Source organism: Erpetoichthys calabaricus, chromosome 12 (genome assembly GCF_900747795.2).
Source record: "Erpetoichthys calabaricus chromosome 12, fErpCal1.3, whole genome shotgun sequence".
Classification (NCBI taxonomy): Eukaryota; Metazoa; Chordata; class Cladistia; order Polypteriformes; family Polypteridae; genus Erpetoichthys; species Erpetoichthys calabaricus.
The window spans coordinates 81,333,853-81,355,975 of NC_041405.2; the positions used below are offsets into that span (position 1 = coordinate 81,333,853).

At 39.3% G+C, this 22,123-nt stretch overlaps 1 protein-coding gene across 1 annotated transcript in view; it reads right to left on the reverse strand.

Moving 5' to 3' along the window:
* The window catches only part of zgc:92429 (uncharacterized protein LOC445063 homolog), a 51,346-nt gene extending 29,431 nt beyond the window's left edge, over window positions 1–21,915 (reverse strand). Inside the window, exons 1-4 of the mRNA XM_051935119.1 lie at window positions 21,643–21,915; window positions 14,703–14,752; window positions 11,941–11,997; window positions 7,833–7,993 (exon numbers count right to left, since the gene is read on the reverse strand). Of these exons, the coding sequence (XP_051791079.1) occupies window positions 7,833–7,993; window positions 11,941–11,997; window positions 14,703–14,752; window positions 21,643–21,706 (332 nt within the window). The 5' untranslated portion in view covers window positions 21,707–21,915. The remainder of the gene's footprint in view (window positions 1–7,832; window positions 7,994–11,940; window positions 11,998–14,702; window positions 14,753–21,642) is intronic.
* Between the last annotated feature and the right edge of the window lie 208 nt (window positions 21,916–22,123).

A 22,123-nucleotide genomic window follows, 5' to 3' on the forward strand; every position in this document is an offset into this window, starting at 1 on the left:
CACACCCCCGTGTTGCAGTGACACCCATGGAAAAGACAGGTGTTCACAAAGACAAAAGGAGTGAAACAGACCAGGAGATGAATGTTTAAAAGTGAGCAGACAAACTTTTTAGTTAGTAACCAGGCTAGGGCCATAATAGCAGGTCATCAAAAAGATATTTCTAATAAGCCAAAACAAATTCCATATGTCAGTGCTCAGGAAGAGCACAGCAAAAGGTAAAAAGTGAACCACAAAGAATAAACATTAGTTGAAGTTTACAATTTTTCTCATTTGCTTTGCACCAGTTGTCTAATGACAGTAAACTTTCAAAGCAACATGAATTTCTCCACACCACAAAGTTATCTGTGCACAACATAATCATAATTAATTTTTTTCTTACAAATTGCAAATATTTTATCAAATATAAGTGACAACTACAATTGTTCAAAATTTGATCAGTTATTGTTTGTGATCAAAATAGATTATGTTGCCTCTCAGTGGAACAGTTTTGCACTTTAAAACTTGTCAGAATTCTCTCGTCATGTAAGTCATCAATTGCATCAATTGCAGAAAAGTTATCAAAAGCTGTCAATCCTATGTTTCGTTACAGTTTTTTTCAATATTCAGCAAGCTTTTTGCATTACTAAAGTCACATTTTCAAAACCCTTCACACAGCTAGCATAAGAGCAGTCTGTGTGGGCTAAACTGTGGATCATTTCTCATTGCTTTTATAAAAATGTATTCAGTAACTACATGCTTCAAAATTCATGGATTCTTTTCACACTCAAAATCTACCACCAACATAACCTCTTGTATTTTGAGATCATTTTGCATAGGCTTATATACTGTTTTCACAACAGTAAATCACTACAATTTGTTATACCAGAACAAAATATAGTATATGAATAATAGACCAAAAGAAAAAAAAAGAAAATCAGACCAAACACAGCTGGTTCAAATGTCAGTTGATTATCCACCCAGTAGTTTTGCTGTCAGCTGACCTCCTTACCACCCACATATGAGGCTGTCTTTGAAATGATCTCCTTTGCAGACATGGACCAAGCAAGAAAACATTGTATAGAAAGGATTGTTGCAGGAAGAGAGAGAGGTTTAACCTGGTTAAAACATTCCAGCGAGGAAGAAAAATAATTAGGCAAAGAACAACAACACAAGTCCAAGGCCGGGGAGTGGCCAATATCACAATGTTTGCAGATGTCAGATGATGGTGTAAATTTGCATATAACAGTCATTGCGTCATACAACACCACGTGACTCATCTGAACCCTAAATGAAGTATATAAGATGTTTCTTCCAAAGGATGACAGAGAACAACTGAGGACAAATACCCCAATATTTGTGGTGGTGTGGGACAATGTGGCATTTCACCGCTCCCTTGTAATCACAGAGTGATTTGCAGCACACCCCAGGATGTCTACACTTTTCCTGCCAGCATACTCTCCCTTCTAAAATTCCATAGAAGAATTATTTTCTGTATGGAGGCGGAAGATTTACGACCACCATCCATATGACCAAAAGTCCTTACTGGATGCCACAAATGCTGGATGCCAAGATATTTCTCCTCTGCTCTGCCAAGGCTGGATTAGGCATGCTAAAGATATGTTCCCAGATGTATTGCTAGAGAGAATATTATATGTGATTTGGATTAGCGCTTGTGGCCAAATTCAGAGGATAGAATGAACTTTTTTTTTTGGGGAATTACAACTACACATTATCACGCATGCATCAGAATGTCACCTCCCAGGCTCAGCTGAGGTATGTAATACTACTTTGGAAAGAGAGGGAGCATTGTTGCAGGTGGCATGGTGGTAGTGCTGCTGCCAAAAAGTAAGGAGATCATTGCTTCATGTCCTCCCTGCATGGAAAATGTTTTGAGTAGTGAGAAAAGTGTTATATAAATGTAAAGAACTAACTAACATTTTCACGTTAGTACATCCATAGCTTCAAGAAAACTCCCAGTGAGGGCAATTAACTCTGCCCCTTCCAGGCCAGGTCCTATTATTCTGGGCATCCCAGTAAGGCAGTGTCTCACTGTTGTTCGAGCCATACCGAAAGACAAAGCTCTGCAAAATCATGACTTGCTCAATTACAGTTTTTCACAATTGCTAACACACAAAATGACATGCATAGTACAATTATTCAAACTAACACACAGAGAGCAAAACCTCTTCTCAAGTCTCTAAAACTCTAAACACATTTCCTGCTTTACACACATTTTGCAATTCAAAATGGCACTTTCTAAATGCACTGAACACGGTTCTCTGCATAAGACACAACAATCTGACATAAAGTCACATGTTTGCCATTACAACACACTGCCATTCAAAAGGACAGAACATGAGCTAATTGGCCAATATATGTGCCACCTGGCCAAACACCTCAATGGTTAATTGTTACCACTTCAATCAGGAAGTAAGCACTATCAAAAGACCACAGGTGAGCACCTTTTTTTCAAGAACAATGGAAGACATTGCAGAGAGAGGAAGAGGAAGAGGGAGGGTGAGGATGAGAGGGGGAGGAAGAGTGAGAGGTAGGGGTAGAGCTGGTATAGGAGGTCATGGGCGAAGAAGACAGCAACTGTCAAATGAAATCAGAGCAACCTTAGTTGATCATGTCATCAACCATGGGCTGACAATGCAAGAGGCTGGACATAGAGTGCAGCCCAACTTGAGCCGTTTTACTGTCGCCTCTGTCATCTGGACATTTAGACTGGAGCACAGGTATGCAACCAAAATGTCTTTCACACTGTGTAGTACACCCCATGTCATAGTGTATCAGTTGGGTGACACCTGTGTACTTCATGAATGGCTAATGTCATACACTAACTGTACAAGTTTCCTGTCCAATTTACTCTACTGTGGGGGAATCTTTAGGCTGCATTGTCCAAGCCCTATATTTTTGTTTTTTGTTTTTGTAAAGGACTGAGAGATGCAACCATGGTGGAGGAAGGGGCGAAATGTTCACAGGGGTACAGGAAGCTGCCATTGTAAACTTGGTCTTGGAGAATAATGAAATCAGATTAAGAGAAATTCAAAGCAACATCATCCAAGACAACACCATATTCACCAACATTCAACGAGTCAGTCTGTCCACATTGGCTCGCATTCTCAAGCGAAACCAAATCAGCCTGAAACAATTGTATAAGGTGCCTTTTGAGAGAAACTCTCAAAGAAACAAAGAGCTCAGACGAGTATATGTGGATGTAAGTACAATATTGACTGCAGCACATTACACGCAACATTGTTTCCCAGTGTACTGGATAACACCATGTTGACTAATTTTAGTTCATTGTTTTCAGGGAGTACTGGAAATGGATGCTCATGCAATCCCACATGAGTTCATCTTCATAGATGAGGCTGGTTTCAACCTAGCAAAGACCAGAAGAAGGGGAAGAAACATTATTGGCCACAGAGCCATTATAGATGTTCCTGGCCAACGTGGTGGGAACATCACAATGTGCGCTGCCATCTCCAATATGCATGGTGTCCTCCACCGTCATGCCAACCTTGGACCATACAACACAGGCCATATTCTAACATTTCTGGACAGACTCCATAACATTCTCATTCCACCAGAGCGTATGAATGATGCAGACCATGCAAGAACCCGGTATGTTGTAGTATGGGACAACGTGAGCTTTCATCATGCAGCCCCAGTCCAAAATTGGTTTGCTGACCACCCACTGTTTCTCGTGCAATACCTCCCACCATTCTCACCATTTCTGAACCCCATAGAAGAGTTCTTTTCGGCATGGTGGTGGAAGGTATACGACCGGCAGCCCTATGTGCGCATGCCTCTTGTGCAGGCTATGGACGAGGCATGTGATGAAATTGATGTGGGTGCGATTCAGGAATGGATAAGGCACTCAAGGCGCTTCTTCCCTCGATGTCTGGCAAGGGAAGATATTGCCTGTGATGTGGATGAGGCATTGTGGCCAGACCCAGCTGAGAGGCAAGATGCTGCCTAATTATTTTTCTTGCCTCTTTTTTTTCTATATATTTCTTCTGCACATTTTCTTTTTCAGTTTACTGTTTTTTCTGAGCATATTTTTGTTCGCTCCAATGTAAATATATCTGCTGTGCATATGTTGCACTGACTTGTTTGGTGAAAAATAAAAAAATAAATGCATGTGTGTGTATCTGCAAATATTTCTGTGCATGTGAACACTCAAATTTTCTACAATGTGGACTATTTTAGTATTGTGGCAGAGCATACTAAAGATGAGAGTGCTTTTCATTTTGCCCAACAGTGTGTAGTTGGTTAGACAAAAATCTGGTGATATAACTGACATGTGTGCCATTTAGTGCAGTAGTTTGATTATGATCATTATATATGTAGTTTTGGTTGCAGTGTTTCATTTTGCAGGATATGTGAGGTGTTTTGCTCTTTGGGTGAGGTGTTTTGTGAATTGTGCTAAATGATTTGCAACAATGAGCCTTGTTGTCAAAATTGTGCTTTAGCAATTGTAAAAAACTGTAAACAGCACTATTGAATTAAGAGATGGTTATTGCCTGCATTTCTGATGCTTACCACCATTATGCGTTTGTTTTTTTACATTTTTTAAAATTTTTTTTTAGATTGTTTAATGAAATAAGCAGGATTACTAGACTGCTGTCCCAACATTTCTTTTGGACCCAATTCTCACTACCATAGTATCTATTCAAAACAAAAGGAATTGAAGTATACTATCCATCCATTATCCAACCCGCTATATCCTAACTACAGAGTCAAGGGGGTTCTGCTGGAGCCAATCCCAGCCAACACAGAGCACAAGGCAGGAAACAAACCCCAGGCAGGGCGCCAGCCCACCGCAGGGCGTGCACACACACACACACACATACATACACACACACACACACACACACACACACACACACACACACACACACACACACTAGGGACAATTTAGAATCGGCAATGCACCTAACCTGTATGTCTTTAGACTGTGGGAGGAAACCGGAGTACCCGGAGGAAACCCACGCAGACACGTGGAGAACATGAAAACTACACGCAGGGAAGACCCTGGGTCTCCTAACTGTGAGGCAGCAACGCTACCCACTGCGCCGTCTTGCCGCCCATATATACTATGTGGCACGCGGCTGGGGATGGCAGCCAGCCGGGATGCCCAGGAGGACAGGAGTAGGGCTCATGCCTCCTCCAGACCATGAGGGGGCGACCACCCTGGTTCCTTTGGGGGCCACGGGTACAGTGCTGGGAAGCACAAACCTGTAGGGGCCCATGGTCACCGCCAGGGGGCACCCCAGTGCCTGGAGAGCCCTGGACCTCAGCACTTCCGCCACACCCAGAAGTGCTGGGGGGAAGAAGACTGGGGACACCCGGAGGGCTTCCGGGAGCGCAGCCGGCACTTCCGCCACACAGGGGAGTGTCCACGGAGGAGTATCGGGAAGCACCTGGAGCCCATCCGGGTGTGTATAAAAGGGGCCGCCTCCCTGCAAACGATGACTGGAGTCGGGTGGAAGTGGACAAGACTTGTGTTAGACAGGAGTGGAGGCGGCCTGAAGGAAGCAGGCACTGGAAGGAGAGGCCTGGACTTTGGGGGATTGGTGCAGGAGGCACTGGGTTTGTGCACTGAACCTTGTAAATATGTATAATAAACGTGTGTTGGGTGAAAATACGATGTCCGTCTGTCTGTGTTTGGGCTGCTTCTCATAACTATAACATGGTTTATTAATTTCTGGACGTTTTACAGAGTGAAAGACATTTGTATTTTCTAATACAGTGTTTATGTAGACATAAGGTTAAGTTACTTAATAGCATGAGTCAATTTTGAGATATGGTTTAACTGATTTGGTGATTGTAGTGCATTTTGGAGGTGTTTGGATATGTTGGTAATGCAAACTGTGTGAAGACTTTTGAAAAAGTAACTTCAGAATTGAAAAAAGCTTGTTAGTAATTGAAAGAAAAATGCAATTGCAGTGACCTGGAGTCATTGTAATGTCTCCTTAATTGATAAATTTGTCCTCAGGTGAAACCTAAATGTCATTAAAAAAGGTGGAAGGTTCTCACATCTTAGTTAGCTCACAAGTGGGATTACTGTGTTTTGAGTGTTGTGAAACACATCTATAGAGATTGAGTGTAACTAAAATTTTATACTTTCTGAATACAGAGTATCCTGCTCTGGCAAATATTGCAACTTGGGGAACAGCCTGCTCGTGGAAGAGGAGTACAGATGCAGTGGTGGTGTTATGCAGGCAAGACAGTAAAGTAGAGTAAGTAGCAGAAGAGTGCAAAGGCACAGAGCTGTTAAGATGAAAGACATGCCACACTTGTGGACCATGTCAATAGCCATGACCTTACAATGGCAGAGGCTGGTCATCGGGTACAACCTAATGTAAGCCTGTCTACACTGTCTTCCATCATCCAGGGAGGTATCTTACAGTATAATTTAATGCTGTAGTTCTTCTTGTTCCATTACAGCAATATAATATCAGACAGTTACAGTAAGGTATTGCATATCTGAAAAACATTCAGTAAGAAATTCATGTAATACGTGGGATAGTACATGCAGTTTGTTCACTTTTGAATCCCATTGTATAAGATGAGACGGCTAACTCATGCTGGTGGCAGAAGAGGCCTTGTGACACCTCACCAAGAACAACAAATCTGCAACATAGTTATAGATAATCATGCTATCAGTCTTCAAGAGATCCAAAGTGCAATTTTGGTGGACCAAACCATTTACTGTTGAAATCAGCTTCAAATTTCCTGAATAATGTTCAGTTTCATATACATAAACTAGAATAATAACATTTTGATACAGTGGACATCCAATGTGAGTGAAAAAATGTACAACAGGACTGTTTGGAATTAGAAGATAAGGAACAAATTTCTAGAGTCCACTGTTATACTGACAAAATATCTAAATATTTTGATCACCATGGTTCTACACAGTGTGAAGGACCCTTTCGTTGTGGTGACATTGATCTATTCATTGACACAATAATTTCATTCTGAAGCATGAGTTAAGAATTTTGGATGAAAAATTTGCTTTTACAGGTAAACTGTGGTGTCGTGCCATACCATATAAATTGTTTTGACAAATGTACCTTGAGCTGTGAGAATGATAACAGTGTTTCAAGAAATTAGCCTAACCAACTGAGAAAACCATAATTGCAAAATCTTCTCTGAGAGAAACTGTTCCAGAGAATTATCAAGACTCTTGGATAAGATTATTACTGTATTATCACACCACTATATTGAACAGTGATCATGTGATATATCACACATCACACCATCTAATAATCGCATGATTATCAGCAGGCATTGCATATAATGTTGGCCATCACCACATAAAATGAGCACAAAATGGTTACACCTGCAATAAGGGCTTGAAACGGGTCAACAGTGTTTGCCATATTTAATGCCCCACCCCATGCTCTTCGTTCTAATGTAACTATATCTCGGTGATTGATGCTCCAAGGTGGACTACACCTCACACTTTCCATTCTAATATAAGTGTATCTTGACGCTCAGCAAACCAAGGTAGACCCCACCTTATGTTACCCTTTCTAATGTAAATATATCTCGATTCTGGATACTCTAATTGGGAACCTCTGTTCTATTAGGAAATCAGACTTAAAGGGAGAATACCAGCATTTATGTGTCTCCACTACAGGCAATTAACATGTAACCTACAATTCCAAAGTATGATTTTCTGGTTAAACAATAACTGGAAAAATACATATAATAAAACAGTACCCAAATATACAAAATAAATCAACAATGATAAATTAAAGATAAACTATATACAGTAAGATAATTAAAAAATGGATGGATGGTTCAACAGATTCCTTACACCTGTATTATGGTGTTACCTGGGTCTTTCCTTCAGCATTTTTTCAGCTGACTTTGGACCTTGAAAGATGATTTCATTTTGTGTCTGGCTTTGAAGATCATTGGCTCCCTTCTCAGAGGAGACGTCTGGCCTTAGGGGCTCCTCTGGCTTCTCACTGTTGTGGCGACCTCGAGTACAACCCTGACAGTTAAGTGTTAAAACAAAAGTGTGAGAATAATGAAAGACGGCTAAAGGTTGCTTAAAGGATAACTTTGCTATTTTTCAAGCTGAAGTTATTTCGTCACAATTACTGTATATATTAATTTTCTACATGTCCTAAAACATGAATGCATAAAACCTAAAAACTTACCAAATATGCCCATTTTTCAAGCCAAACGTTATTGAGTTTTTGTCCATGCCTTGAAATTGCACACATATTGCAAAACAGTGTATATGTACAGTATGTCATATTGGAATGGGGAAAAAAGCGAAAAGTAAAACATCTTTTTGAAATTCAGCCATTTTAAAAAGAAAATGGATAAGCATGTCACCTCGCTGATCGTCTATATCCATGGCAACCTTTCAGCCCCACAGGGGCACGGTTTCACTTCAAAAACTCTTCTCCACACTCTGTTTTAATGCTATTGAATGCTGATGCCCACATGTAAACTGTTGTCTCTGTTCTGTAGAGAACCAGACAATAAACACTGATAAAATATCACATTGTCACCAATTGTCTTTCACTACCTGTGATAAAAATAATTAAAAGTAGATTTAAAATTGCTACAAATCACAACTCAAAACTACCTCATCATATTATGGGCATGAGTCCCAGTCTACCAGGAGGAAACAGTAAAACTACTAATTATGTTCTCTCACCCAAAAAAAGTTGCCCTTATTTCTTATATTACCTTATATTACCTTATTCTCAGCAAGAGTAAATCAGCTGGTGTGTGCCACTTCAAGACTTTGTCATAATGTCCTTTTAAGTTTCTCAGTATTTTTTTTACCATGCGTGCACATGTCATGCCACAGAAACTGCATAATGTTGAGTGTTAATTGGCACTTCAAACTTAGCGTTGATAAGCAGGTGGCCTTGGCTCTTTTAAAAATCGAAGACAATGCAGTGTAATAATTTCAGCTCACATTCAGTGTTATAGTATACAAAGTACAAAGAAACTGTTACATGCACACTTCCTAAAAATACACATGCGGCCACTTGGCATTAATCTCACTTCATAGGCTAAGTAAAATAACAACACAAATGTAATAGGCAAAGAGTAGGTGCCGTTTGGGAAGAAGAATTAACATAATATTTGAATGCTCATCTGCCATTAAATAACTTTCTGTATGTGATTCAGTATGTGTGCCAGCATTGCCTACAAAAGAAAATAGTATGATTTGAGTATGCATGTGCCGCTGGCGCTCATTTTGAATCAAAGCAGATGCATACACAAATCAGATAATTTCAAGGCATACTTACTGCCCTGCCAACATACCAGACACTCAGCGCACTCTTGTGAAGAGCATCATTTGTTACAAGCTATGACAGAATATAACCACTGAAAAACTGCAGAGACAAAAGTAAGAAAATATACTGCCTGAAACTGCAGAAATTAGGCAAATTAGGGGGTGTGTCCTGGGTAAATGTCAAAACTCCACCCACAACAGCCACTACACACAGACAACCAAACAGGAAACATATCCTTACCACAAGAACATAGTACCAAAAATCTGTGGTAAAATTTACTGGTGCTCTTCCTGTTTACTTTTGCATCAGAAACATGAGAGGCTGAAAAAACTGAAACAGAAAACTGAAAACTTTGCTGCTTTGAAGTGGACATATTCGGTAAGTTTTAAGGCTTGTGTTTTAATATTGGATCCCATCCCTATTGCCTCTACTGTATTTTAAAATGCAAGAACAGGCTATATATTTTTTTTAATTTATAAAAAATGCTTCACTTTAGGATACAATTTTATATGGAAAATTAATATGTACCATGATTGTGCAAAAATAACTCAGACTTAAGAAATATAGAACTTATTCTTTAAATGTCAACCTTAAATTGGCCCACAACTAATGAGCATGACTGTGACTGACTGCCAATCCTTTCCAGGACTGGCTCCTGTCTTATGCCAACACTGCTAGGATAGGCTCTGGCCCATATAACACTGAACTTGATAAATCAATTACAGAAAGTATATGAATAGACAGAAAATTAACAGAAATTGTATTTGTTAACATAGAGAAAAGCCAAGCAAAATGACACCTTTTATTGGCTAACTAGAAAGATTACAATATGCAAGCTTTCGAGGCAACTCAGGCCCCTTCTTCAGGCAAGATGTAATACATCTTGCCTGAAGAAGGGGCCTGAGTTGCCTCGAAAGCTTGCATATTGTAATCTTTCTAGTTAGCCAATAAAAGGTGTCGTTTTGCTTGGCTTTTCTCTACATTCATAATGGCTAACACGGTACAACACCCTAGTACTATTTGTTAACATACAAATACATAAATACATTACATTAAAAATGTTTTAGATATTTAAAATTGCATAAGAAGGGTGGATAAGTGGAAAGACAGAACAAGTATCAGAATCTACCATTGAATACCACCACATTTGAGGAGGTTGATATTTGGGGAAATGACTTCTCAAACATCCTTTGAAATACTAAACAATCTTTATGAAAGATATTTTGATCTCAATGCAGGTTAGGTGAATTGGCGATTCTAAATTGGCCCTAGTGTGTGCTTGGTGTGTGGGTGTGTTTGTGTGTGTCCTGCGGTGGGTTGGCACCCTGCCCAGGATTGTTTCCTGCCTTGTGCCCTGTGTTGGCTGGGATTGGCTCCAGCAGACCCCCGTGACCCTGTGTTCGGATTCAGCGGGTTAGAAAATGGATGGATGGATGGATGAAAACAACTCTTCATGTTGATTATGAAATGTTACAAAAAGTCTTCGTAACTTTGAGGTACAGACTGATTTCTTCCTTGGCATCAGAGGTGTCCTGAACAATTAAAATCTTTCTTAAAATACCACCTGCACTTCAGTACATGCAATCCATCTTAAGCTTGGCCGGTACTTGGGTGAGAGACCACTTAGGAAAAGCTTGCATTGCTGCTGGAACAGGTGTTGGTGAGACCATCAGCGGGCACTTAGGGTGTGGTTCGTGTTTGGATACCAATGCCTCTGTGGTTAAAAAATCGGTATTGTCCATAGTATGAAATGTAAAACTAAGGTCGTAACTCTCTGTGGTCATAAAAGATTCCTGAGCATTATATAAAATTGGTAGGGTGTTTCCCAATGTCCTGGCTAAATTGCCCACCATGGCCTGGTCATTCTATGCCCCTAATCGTCCTCTGTCCCTTATTGGCTAGCCACTACCTAATAGCTAATGTGTGGTGTAGGACTTCTAGTGCAGGAATGGTTGTCATTGCATCATCCAGGTGGATGCTACACATTAGTGGTGACTGAAGTGATTCCCCACTGTCTGTATAAAATACTTTGAGTAAGTTTAAAAAGCACTATATAAATATAACTAATTAATGAACCTTCTAGCATTTCCTATATTCACTATATTCATTACAGAGGTAACAAAGAAGGTAGCAGGTGCAGTCATCCATCGACATCAAAAAAAATCTTTGCCAAACCCAACTACTTGTCAATAATTTCCTAATAAAATGCCGTAATTTATGAGCATGTCAAGGTCCGGCTAGCCCAAGAATATCTTGTATAAATATCAGGTACAAGAAGTTTGTTGCTGTTCCCTTGGCTAAATTTACAGAGAGACTGAACAGAGTTGCAGAGGTGATCCCATAGTCTACACCACCCACCCTCACAGCAACCGTAGTTAGAAAGTTCTCCTCAAGCTGTTAGGAAAGTTGTTGTACTGCAATAGAAAGGTAGACAAAACTTTGTTTGTCCCTGAAAAAAAATGACCTTTTACAGAAGCAGTTTGAATAGATAGATAGATAGATAGATAGATAGATAGATAGATAGATAGATAGATAGATAGATAGATAGATAGATAGATAGATAGATAGATAGATAGATAGATAGATAGATAGATAGATAGATAGATAGATAGATAGTCTAAACACACATCAGAATGAGTAAAAAAGAAGAAAATTAAGGAAAATAAAACATATTTACCTTGATGGAGAGGAATTCAGAAAAGTCTGTAGTGCGTTTTCTGCAGCAAGACCATCCCTGAAATTGAAATTAAAAAATATGTATAACAATATTTCCTATGGCCCAACATTGGGTTAATCCAGTTTCAGTGCATAGGCATTAAAGCACCAGCTTCCCTCAACCTTTAACTATACAGTAGATTCAGAAAGTATTCATACTCCTTCACTTTCTGCACACTTCAATGTGTTGTAGATTTAATTTTAAATGAATAAAGTTGCCATTTTTGCCCAATAATCCACGCTCAATAACAATAATGACAAAGTAAAAACATGTTTTTAGAAATGTGTGAAAATTTATTAAAATCAAAAACTGAAATCTCTCATTCATATAAGTATTCTGACCCTTAAATCTATACTTTGTAGATGCTCCATTCGGACAAATTACAGCTTCAAGTCTTCTTCAGTAAGTCTCTGGATATGGGCAGTTTATTCCATTTTTCATGGCAGATCCTCTAATGATGGGAATCGTTTGTAAACGGCCATCTTCAGGTCTCCTCACAAACGTTCTATGGGGTCAAAGTGTGGGCTTTGGCTGGACCACTCAAGGACAATTAGAGAGTTGTTCTGAAGCCACTTCAGCTTTATCTTGACTGTGTGCTTCGAGTTATTATTGTGCTGAGGTCACATATATTCTGGAGCAGGGTTTCTTCAAGGACCTCTCTGTATCTGGCTGCATTCATCCTTCCCTGAGTTCTGACCAGTCTCCTTATACCTGCCACTGAAAAGCACCACCATAGCATGATACAGCCACCACCATGATTTATCGTAGAGATGGTATTAGGCAAGTTCTTCAACAGACATAGTGCTTCGTGTTCTGCCATTAAAAGATCATTTTTTGTCTCATCAGACCAGGTCTTTTTTCTCCTGGTCTCAGAGTTCTGCTTTCAAATTTTGAGTGGGCTACTGTTATGCCATTTACTCAAGAGTGGCTTTTGTTCTAGCCATTCTACCTTAAACACCTGATTAATGGGGTGCTGCTAAGATGGTCATCTTTCTGACAGGTTCTTCCATCTCAGTTGAAGAATACTGAACCTCTGAAGAGTGACCAATAGGTTCTTGGTCACCTCCCTGATCAAGGTCTTTCTTGCTTGGTTACTCTGTTTGGCTGGATGGCTAACTCTAGTAAGAGTGTATATGGTTCTATATTCTTCCATTCCACCATTATTTAGAACACTGTACTACTGGGAACACTCAAACCTTTAGAAATTGTTTCATACCGTTGCAGTTTTACCACAGAGGTCAACAGAGAGTTCATTGGGCTTCATGGCCTGGTTTTTGTCTTGACATGCAGTGTGAATTGTGAGGCATTGCATACACAGGTGTGGACCTTTCTAAAAGATGTCCAATCGATTCAGTTTGCCACAGGCAGACACCAATCAAGTTCTAGACACATCTCTGGGACGAATAAAAGCTAGTGTCACAGAAAAGGGTCTGAATGCTCATATAAATGAGGGATTTCAGTGTTTGATTTTTAATAAATTTGTAAATCTTCATCAGGGTTTAATGAATGTAGATTGATGGGCACAAATGACAAATTTATCAATTTGAAATTAAATCTACAACACAATAACGTGTCATAAGTGAAGAGTTCTGAATACTTTCTGAATCTACTGCAAAAGTGTAATTACAAAATGGATGGATGGCTGAATGTGTGGAGGAAAAGATATGTAATTATTAAGGGCTGGGTGGCATAGCTGTAATTAGCACTGCTGTGTCACGGTTCCAGTTGCCTCCTGTGTTCCCCATTCCTGTGAATGTTTTTCTCCTAATATGCTGGACATCTCTCACATCCTAAACACTTGCAGGGTTGGTTAACTGAGATCTGGTGTGAATGAGTGGTTCCTTCCTTGTGTCAAATGCTACCAGAATAAGCTATAACTCATTATGACCCTGTAATTGGATTATTGTTTAAAAATGAATGTGTGCATGGTAGTAATGGGATTCCCTAACATGAGACATGTTTGATAAAATCGGGATTTGCAACAATTCTCAGGTTCTGTGGGTATAATATGCTACCACACTTCACAGACCAAGTGATCGCATTATATATTATGATAGTTTCTTTAAAAGGTGGCACCATTCCTAATCCTTTGCCCAGGGCAGTATGTGAACAATCTCAAATGCATTTTGAGGTACTGTTCCCAAGCAATGACCTGCAAAAAATGTTCACTGCCACACTCATTCTGGTCCATTTGAAACCTACAGGCCTAGTGTCCCATGAGAAGCTGAGGCTGTTTGTTTAACTACTCAACTGATAAAGATGGCAGATTTCTAACTTAGCTTTTATTTTTCATCATGAGATTATCTGTCACCTGTTTTCTTCCTTTTCATGTGCCAACTGTCAGAGCATTTCTGTAGCTCATCAACTTCTGAAAGACACTTCCAAGACCTTTTCAGCAGAGAGGAGTAACTTGCATTCCTGTGTTGTTTTCCAAGGGCACCACAACAACTTAAGACATTCCTTCACATAGTCCTTTAAGGAGCCTGGATCATCGTTGGTATTCCCTCCTTGCTATCAACCTGATGCTGCCTTGAAGGTGCATGCTTTAAATCAACCAAACGTAATAGGGAGGCACAAGAACTGTAATGAGATGCTTTGATATGATGCTATGAATGTGGAAAGAATTATGTGGCAACATTTCAACACTTCAACTTTGAGCAGCTGGTGCACCCCAGGCTGTTTAATAATTAATGTAGTAGCACAATAAAATATGGAGATCATACCTTTAGGGCATCATGAAATATTGGGACTCCAGGATGAGACAGACAGGCTTCTGAAAAATAAGCAAAGAGGAGGTTCATTAAGGGGAGGGCTTTGAGACCCTGATAAACATTGTAATGGAGTATGTGGAGAGTAACTTATGGTGGTACAATTAAGGCATACTGGGCCTGCTCCTCAGAACCCTGAACTGAATAATAGATTAGAAAATGGATGGAAGGATATCACTGAGCACAGAGCAGAGCTGGTGCCTTTGGCAATTTAAAATTTAGCAGACAGTGAATTACAGGTAAGGATTATTTAAAATTCCAGATTTTATAAATGTTTTATGCTAAGTTATTCTTTCACAATAGTTTTCTGGACCGTTTTTTACACTTTTGAATATTCAGATTTCAAATATTTGATTATTTCCATTATGAATTTGTGTTATGGGAAAATAAAAATACATCTTTGTTTTTAATTTACCAGTCACCATTAGGGGCAGTGCCATTTTGTATATGACCGCTATTGTGGGTCGCCAAACAGTGAATCCCCCAAACTCACATCATGTGACATCGTTAGGGCAATGGTTTATGCCACCAAGTCCAAGACTGACTAATCTAATTGCAATTTAAGGTTTTTCAGGTTATGGCAACGATTTTGTGTTCATTGTGTTCTAAGTTTGATTTTGATAAGGTTAGACATCTGCTTGACTTGTTTTTCCCTGGTATTGATTACACTTTATTTGTTTCATATTCTGACCTGCGATTATTCTCCCTTTGTGGCCTATTGTTTTCTACAACTTGGCAGAACAATGATAAAACACTTTTTATAGCAGTTGAAACAAGTAAGAGACAGGATGAATTTAAGGAAAACATATTAAATGGTCTTGCATCTTCAGCTACTTCAACAGTATTTCTCGCAGTGCTAACTGAAGAGCTCTTATAGCAGTCAAGGACTTTAACAGCAGTTATGGTTACCATCCTGGTGTCCCAAGAGAAGAAAGAAGAAGGCCACTCCCCCAGTCAAAAACATATGGCAACCAGCTGGGAAACCCCATAAATGTCTACTCTCCCTCACCATCACCACTTTATCATTCTCAGGAGCATGTAATTATTTTTTTCATTGTTTCTTCAATGATCTCATCATCATCTGTGTATTTCATATTCCATGAGCATCACTATTTTATGTGTTTGTATGCATTGGCACTGCCAGTCAGTGTTTCTAAATTTTGTGCATACTGTTATTTTGTGTTTCTGATCACTGTGGTGCCGTGATTTTGCAAAGTACATGAAACATGTGACCTGTGACATCATGACAGTCAAGACATATAAAATGGCTGCTCACGTTAGAGTCCAAAGCTTACCTTGTTAAAGGAAGGACCTTATGTGAAACTAAAATATACTTCTTATAGAATTTTGATTTTGGCTTTTGTTTTGTTTCTGCTACAATTTGCTTTTGTTCTTAAAGATTTTAATGAGCAGATTAACTAATCTAGAAAAAGGTATTAGTTTATGAGTTTGGCTGTCCTTTTCTTTTCCCCCTAAAGAAAGATGTCTTTGTTTTCCTTATTTTGCTACACTAAATCTGTTTGACAGGCTGATGGCTACAGTAGCTCAAGCTACTCATTGGCCAAAGTGCCCTTTTCTTTGATTGTAGAAAAAACAATAATTCAATCAGCAGAATTTATTTTTTCATTATTTTTCACTATTTTGCTTCCGTATTTTGTAAGGATCGTTCATTAGGACCTAATTGATCTCTTCCAAGCACAAATGCCTGCCTTTAGTACATTGTGGGGAAAAAGATTAGATAAGTGACATGTTAATGAATATCTAATTTTCATTTTTGTAGTTTGTATTTGTTATGGACACTGTGGCTATGATGTTTATAGGAGTGATGTCTATTGTCATTTTCGTCATGGGATGATGGTGTGATGTGTGAAGTAAATGCACTAACTCTATTTAAGGACTAAGGCACTAAATGCAAATTATCTGTGTATATGAATCCAGTATGAAAATCAAGCCTTTCATTCTGTTTTGCTTAAATTGTTACAACCTTCTTGGAACATTAGAACATCAGGTCAATCTTGATGAGAAAAAGCATTTAAAACAGCTTAACTTAATATACTTAATTTCTCCAAAATAATGTCAAGTGGAATTTTGAAGGTCTACATAGTACCGCTGTCTACCACATTGCCTAGTAGAACATTCCATAAGCTTATGGTACTCTATCATTGTTATGATTATGTTTGGTTTTTAACTTTTTTTATACATCTTTTCTTGTTTGTTATTAGGTCTTTTATTTTGCTTTGAGGGTTTTGAAATATCGAGTATCCAATTCTATGATTTTCTTTACGTTTTTTTTAAGGCTGGTAATTATTTTTCGCTTCTTGTTTTTGTTCACCCTTAATGTGTTTTTCTTGAATGACACTGTAGTTCATTTGCTTTTGGTTGCTATTGTGTTGTTATGCCCTGAAGCATTAGATAATTTTCTGGAGGGTTCAGAGAGTCATGCCCATCTCCGATTAGCACAAACTTATGCCTTCTCACTTCCCAGCCTTTTCTTCACATGAGGCTATTGTCTTTGTTCTTAAATGCTGGGTGGTGCCACCATCACACTTGTTGTAGCAGATTCTTACCTCAGCGCTGCTGTAATATATCCACATTGATTTAGCCCATTCATCTATCTACTGTATTACCTGAACCCACTTATCCAATTCAGGGTATATGGGTAGACAAAGCCTTTCCCAACATCTTTGGCTGAAACAAACCTTGGAAAGGATGCCAGTCCATTTTAGGATGCATTCACATTCATTCCAAACCAATCCGGATGGCAACCACTGCCTCACCTGCATATCTTTTTCAGAAGAAAACCAAAAGAATTAAACTGAAACGCATTTCACACAGAGACCGAGCTGTGGCTTGAACCCAGTGTCCTACAGCTATGAGGTGACAGCACTTTTAATTGTACCAAATATTTTAATCAGTTTGGAAACTAAATGTAGATAAGTTAGTAAGATTAATTCCATACATCTGACAGTATGTGTCTTTATGGAGAGGATAAAATGACCCAGGGCGGCACGGTGACACAGTGGTAGCGCTGCTGCCTCGCAGTTAGGAGACCTGGGTTCGCTTCCCGGGTCCTCCCTGCGTGGAGTTTGCATGTTCTCCCCATGTCTGCGTGGGTTTCCTCCCACAGTCCAAAGACATGCAGGTTAGGTGCATTGGCGATCCTAAATTGTCCCTAGTGTGTGCTTGGTGTATGGGTGTTTGTGTGTGCCCTGCGGTGGGCTGACGCCCTGCCCGGGGTTTGTTTCCTGCTTGAGCCCTGTGTTGGCTGGGATTGGCTCCAGCAGATCCCCGTGACCCTGTAGTTAGGATATAGCGGGTTGGATAATGGATGGATGGATAAAATGACCCCTTCTTCTATATCCAATTTGTGAGGAGGTGCTAAACTAATTCTAAGAGTCATTGGTGGAAGTGAGTGCAACAACCATTGAAAGCAACCCAAAAGCTTGGGCAAAAGCTGAGCCTAAAGAAGAAACTCCGTATGAAATGATCATGTAACAGAAGAAACCGGTTAACAATATACAGATGGATGACTTAATTTAAAAACATTATTTAGTCAAGCCGTTACTATAGTAGTGAATAGATTTTGTAAGCATTGGATGTTTGCCCTGTCCATTGATGGTTGTTGTCTTATGTCCAGTTCTGACTCACTGGGAACTGTGTAGTGGAATAAGAGAGAGAGGCAGAGGTTAGGAGCACGCACTGATACAACGCATTGTTGCACCCACAACATGACAAACCACCTCAAGATCCCAGAATAGGACCCAAGTGCATCCATGAGACGCGTGATACCACAGCACCACACTAGTTCAGATGGACTGGAACCAGTGTGAGGTTTTTTATGGTGGCTAGAGAACCAATTCTGCCACCAATCCCCAGGTTTTTCCCTGCAGGGTGGAGAGCCTACATGCAGGGCTGGATGCAGATTAATGTCATACCCAGGACGGAGAAATTTCATTTTAAGGGCCTTGCTCAAGAGCCCAACAGAGTCGAGACACTTCTGACGTTTACAGGATTTGAACCGGCAACCTTCCAATTGCCAGTGCAGAACCCTAGCTTCAGAGCCACCACTCCACCCAGTGGAATAAGGGGGCTCAAGAAAAATATAATAGATTGATAATATGGAAGAAAATGAAAAAGGGACATCATTTGAGCCACTAATCACAATTCCTAAATTCTAACCAACTCCCTATTTCCTAGGCATGTTTCTGTTTCTCTTCTTAAAGTATATCTGATTTATTTTTTTGCCAAAAACAAACAAATGCTGTCTGTTCCTACAGCAGATTAGATAACGATGCCAGATGCAAGCTCTGAAGGTCTTTTCTTATACGCAAGCTTTGATGGATCCTCCTTCCTTCTCTCCAATGTCCGTCCTTCTGTCACTCTCTCAGCTGTCTTCCCTAGCAGGTGTGAAGTGCAGAGTCAGGAGAAACCCGGCTGATTTACTTTACACTGGGATTTCAAGCAGCTGCTAGAGAAGAAAGAGTGCTGCGCATCTGAGGAGGCCTTTCATGGTCCAACCCACCCGGTCTACTGAGTTAAATCAGACAAGTCTGCTCTGACTTTTAATTAATGAGCCACTGTCTTCCCACTGCCAAGTGTGCTGACTCCACTTTATGCTTTTTTTTTTCTTTTTTTAAGTAAAAGCAGCTGACTCCTGCTGCAGAATTCCCACATTCTAAAATTAAAAAAGGAATCTTTCATTCTTAAAAGGTCTGGAGAAGTCAAGTAAAATGACACCTTTTATTGGCTAACTAAAAAGATTACAATATGCAAGCTTTTGAGACAACTCAGGGCCCTTGTAATCTAGGGCCAATAGTTAGCCAATAAAAGGTGCCATTCTGCTTGACTTTTCACTACATTCATAATGGCTAAAATGGTACAACACCCTGGTACTTAAAAGGTCTGGAAAATTATTTATTAGTCTTCATTTCTCTGTTGCATGTTTTCAAAGAAGTGGGGCACAGGAGAATGGCAGTTAGTGCTACCTTACAGCTTTAGTGTCCCACATTGAAACTCCAGGCCAGGTGCTGCTATTGTGGGGTCTACATGGATTTTCTTCAGGCTCTTACAATACTGTACCTTAAAAGCAAACAGGTTTGACTGACTGGCTGATCTAAATGTTGGTAACATGAGTGAGTCAGCCCTGCCATTGACTGCTGTTCTAATATGACGTCCCACGTATCAAAATGGCCTGTTTTCAGTGTCTGTGCATACAGCACTACTGAAATATGCACGACTGACGCAAATGTCCATTGCAAAAAAATGGACTTTATCATGATAAAAGTGCATTTTTCAAATTTTTAAATCCAATGTTTACTAATGGTAGGATGACCTGATAAAGTTGGATAAAAAGTCAGAGCAGCAGTCTTGCATCTATATTGAGTTTCTATTTATGAAAAACTACCAGGCCAGGAATACAGTATTTTTTTTTAAAATTAACAGGGCTTTGTCCAACTTAATCATAGTATTTTCAAATAAAACTGACCAGAAATAAAATTCTAGATGATCAGAAAAGACAAATAAGAAAAGTTTTATAAATTTATTCCAACATTAAAAAACAACACATTTCCTCATTAAAACCATTCTGCTCTGTTGTCCAATCATTCCTAAGTTCTAGCATCACAAGGAGCTGGAAGCGGTTCCTGCAGCATGGGCAACAAGGCAGGAACCAATTCTGGGCTGAGGGCCTGCCTAATGCAGATCATTAAAACCACTAGAAATAACTGATCAGTGATGAGGTAGCAGGTCAGGACTGCTAAACTAAATCAGCTTCTCATCTATGAAGATGTGTACTTATTTTATATTACTTTATTGGCTAGAATTTTAATAACATTTCCTTTAATCTTTGATTTCCATCTTCTGTGTTCTTTACGTTAAACTGAATAAATTAGAACATTACAACAATCCAGACAAGAACAGACCATTTAGCCCAACAAAGTTCACCAGTCCTATCCACTTAATTCTTCTAAAATAACTTCAAGTCTATTAAAAGCCAACGCCATAACAGCCAAAAACATGCACTGTTCTTTCTGAGAGCACATGCCTGACAAGTTCATCACGTGCAAGTAAGAATTTTGCTGTATTCTATTCACATGAGTGTAAGAACCCCAAAATAATTTCTTATTACATATATTTTGAAGCAGGAAACCTAAACACTCCTTTTAATGTCACTGCTTTCATTTGTACTCATTAGAGACACTGAAATGTGGGAATACGCTGGGTATCCTGATGTGGCAGCTGGCAGCAAATCATTGGCTCACCATAATTTTTTTATTTTGCATACAACCATTCATATCGAACACAGGCCAAACAAGTCAAGCACATACAGTGCGTGAATTAAACACAGCATATGGGAGGGCAAAGAAAACGTAATGTATACAAGGCACTGGCCACTGTGGCCCTGTACTGAGTTTGTAAAAAATGTTTATATATACTGCACACCAGTTTTTGTCATTTGCCAAACACTATTTATACACATATAGTCTATACACGCTAGGATATATGGTATATTATAATTTTGAATGGCATGCAATCAATATACTGTAACCCTATTTCAAATAAGATGTTTTGGGAAATGAATGAATGAATGAATTCAGTATCCACTCTGATATTTAACATTATGGACTGTAAATAAAACTCTTAAATCAACAAGTTTATTCTTCACTACTTTCCAAGATATGACTTGCTAGTACATGTAGCTCATGAATGGAGATAATGCTTCTCCAAAATAAAAAACTACTAAGTATGGCCAGCATACTGTTAAGAGCCTGAGTAATGTATCACTGACAAGAGACTGTCGGCCATCATATTTAACTGTTTCTAATTCATTCTGTTTTGATATCATGCTGTTCAATTAGCTGTTAATGCTAAAAAGCAATGGCACTTCTTTACTCACCTTCTGTGTTCTCATCTGGATTAAATCTCTCTCCACAGCCTTTATTATAACACAACAAAGCCATGATTCCAAAATTGTCAAACTGTTAGCTGTTGCAATCTGGGTTAAGTGTTTCCTTTTCCTCGATTAACTGGATCCAGCAAAACTATTTATTCCCTTGTCCTTCTGGAAAAGTCCAAAGGAAGAAGGTAGAAGTTTCATGAGCTTTGGAAACAGTGACAAATGTAGCCACCCTGTGGGTCAGCTCTTCTCCTGTGGCGGAAAGCAAGGGGTTTCAATTTGCTGTTGGTCTGGAGCAGTGGGCCAAAAATAGACAGGATCTTTATCTCTTCTCCACCCTCCTCCCTCTCTCCACTTCTCCACAGCTGTCAAGCCATATCAGCCAGGACTGTGAATCCAAAAAGTCAGTTAAAACAAATCTACACGCCATTTCTTTTGAAGAGTTTGAATTTTGATTCTTCTTTAATAAAGCTGATATGAC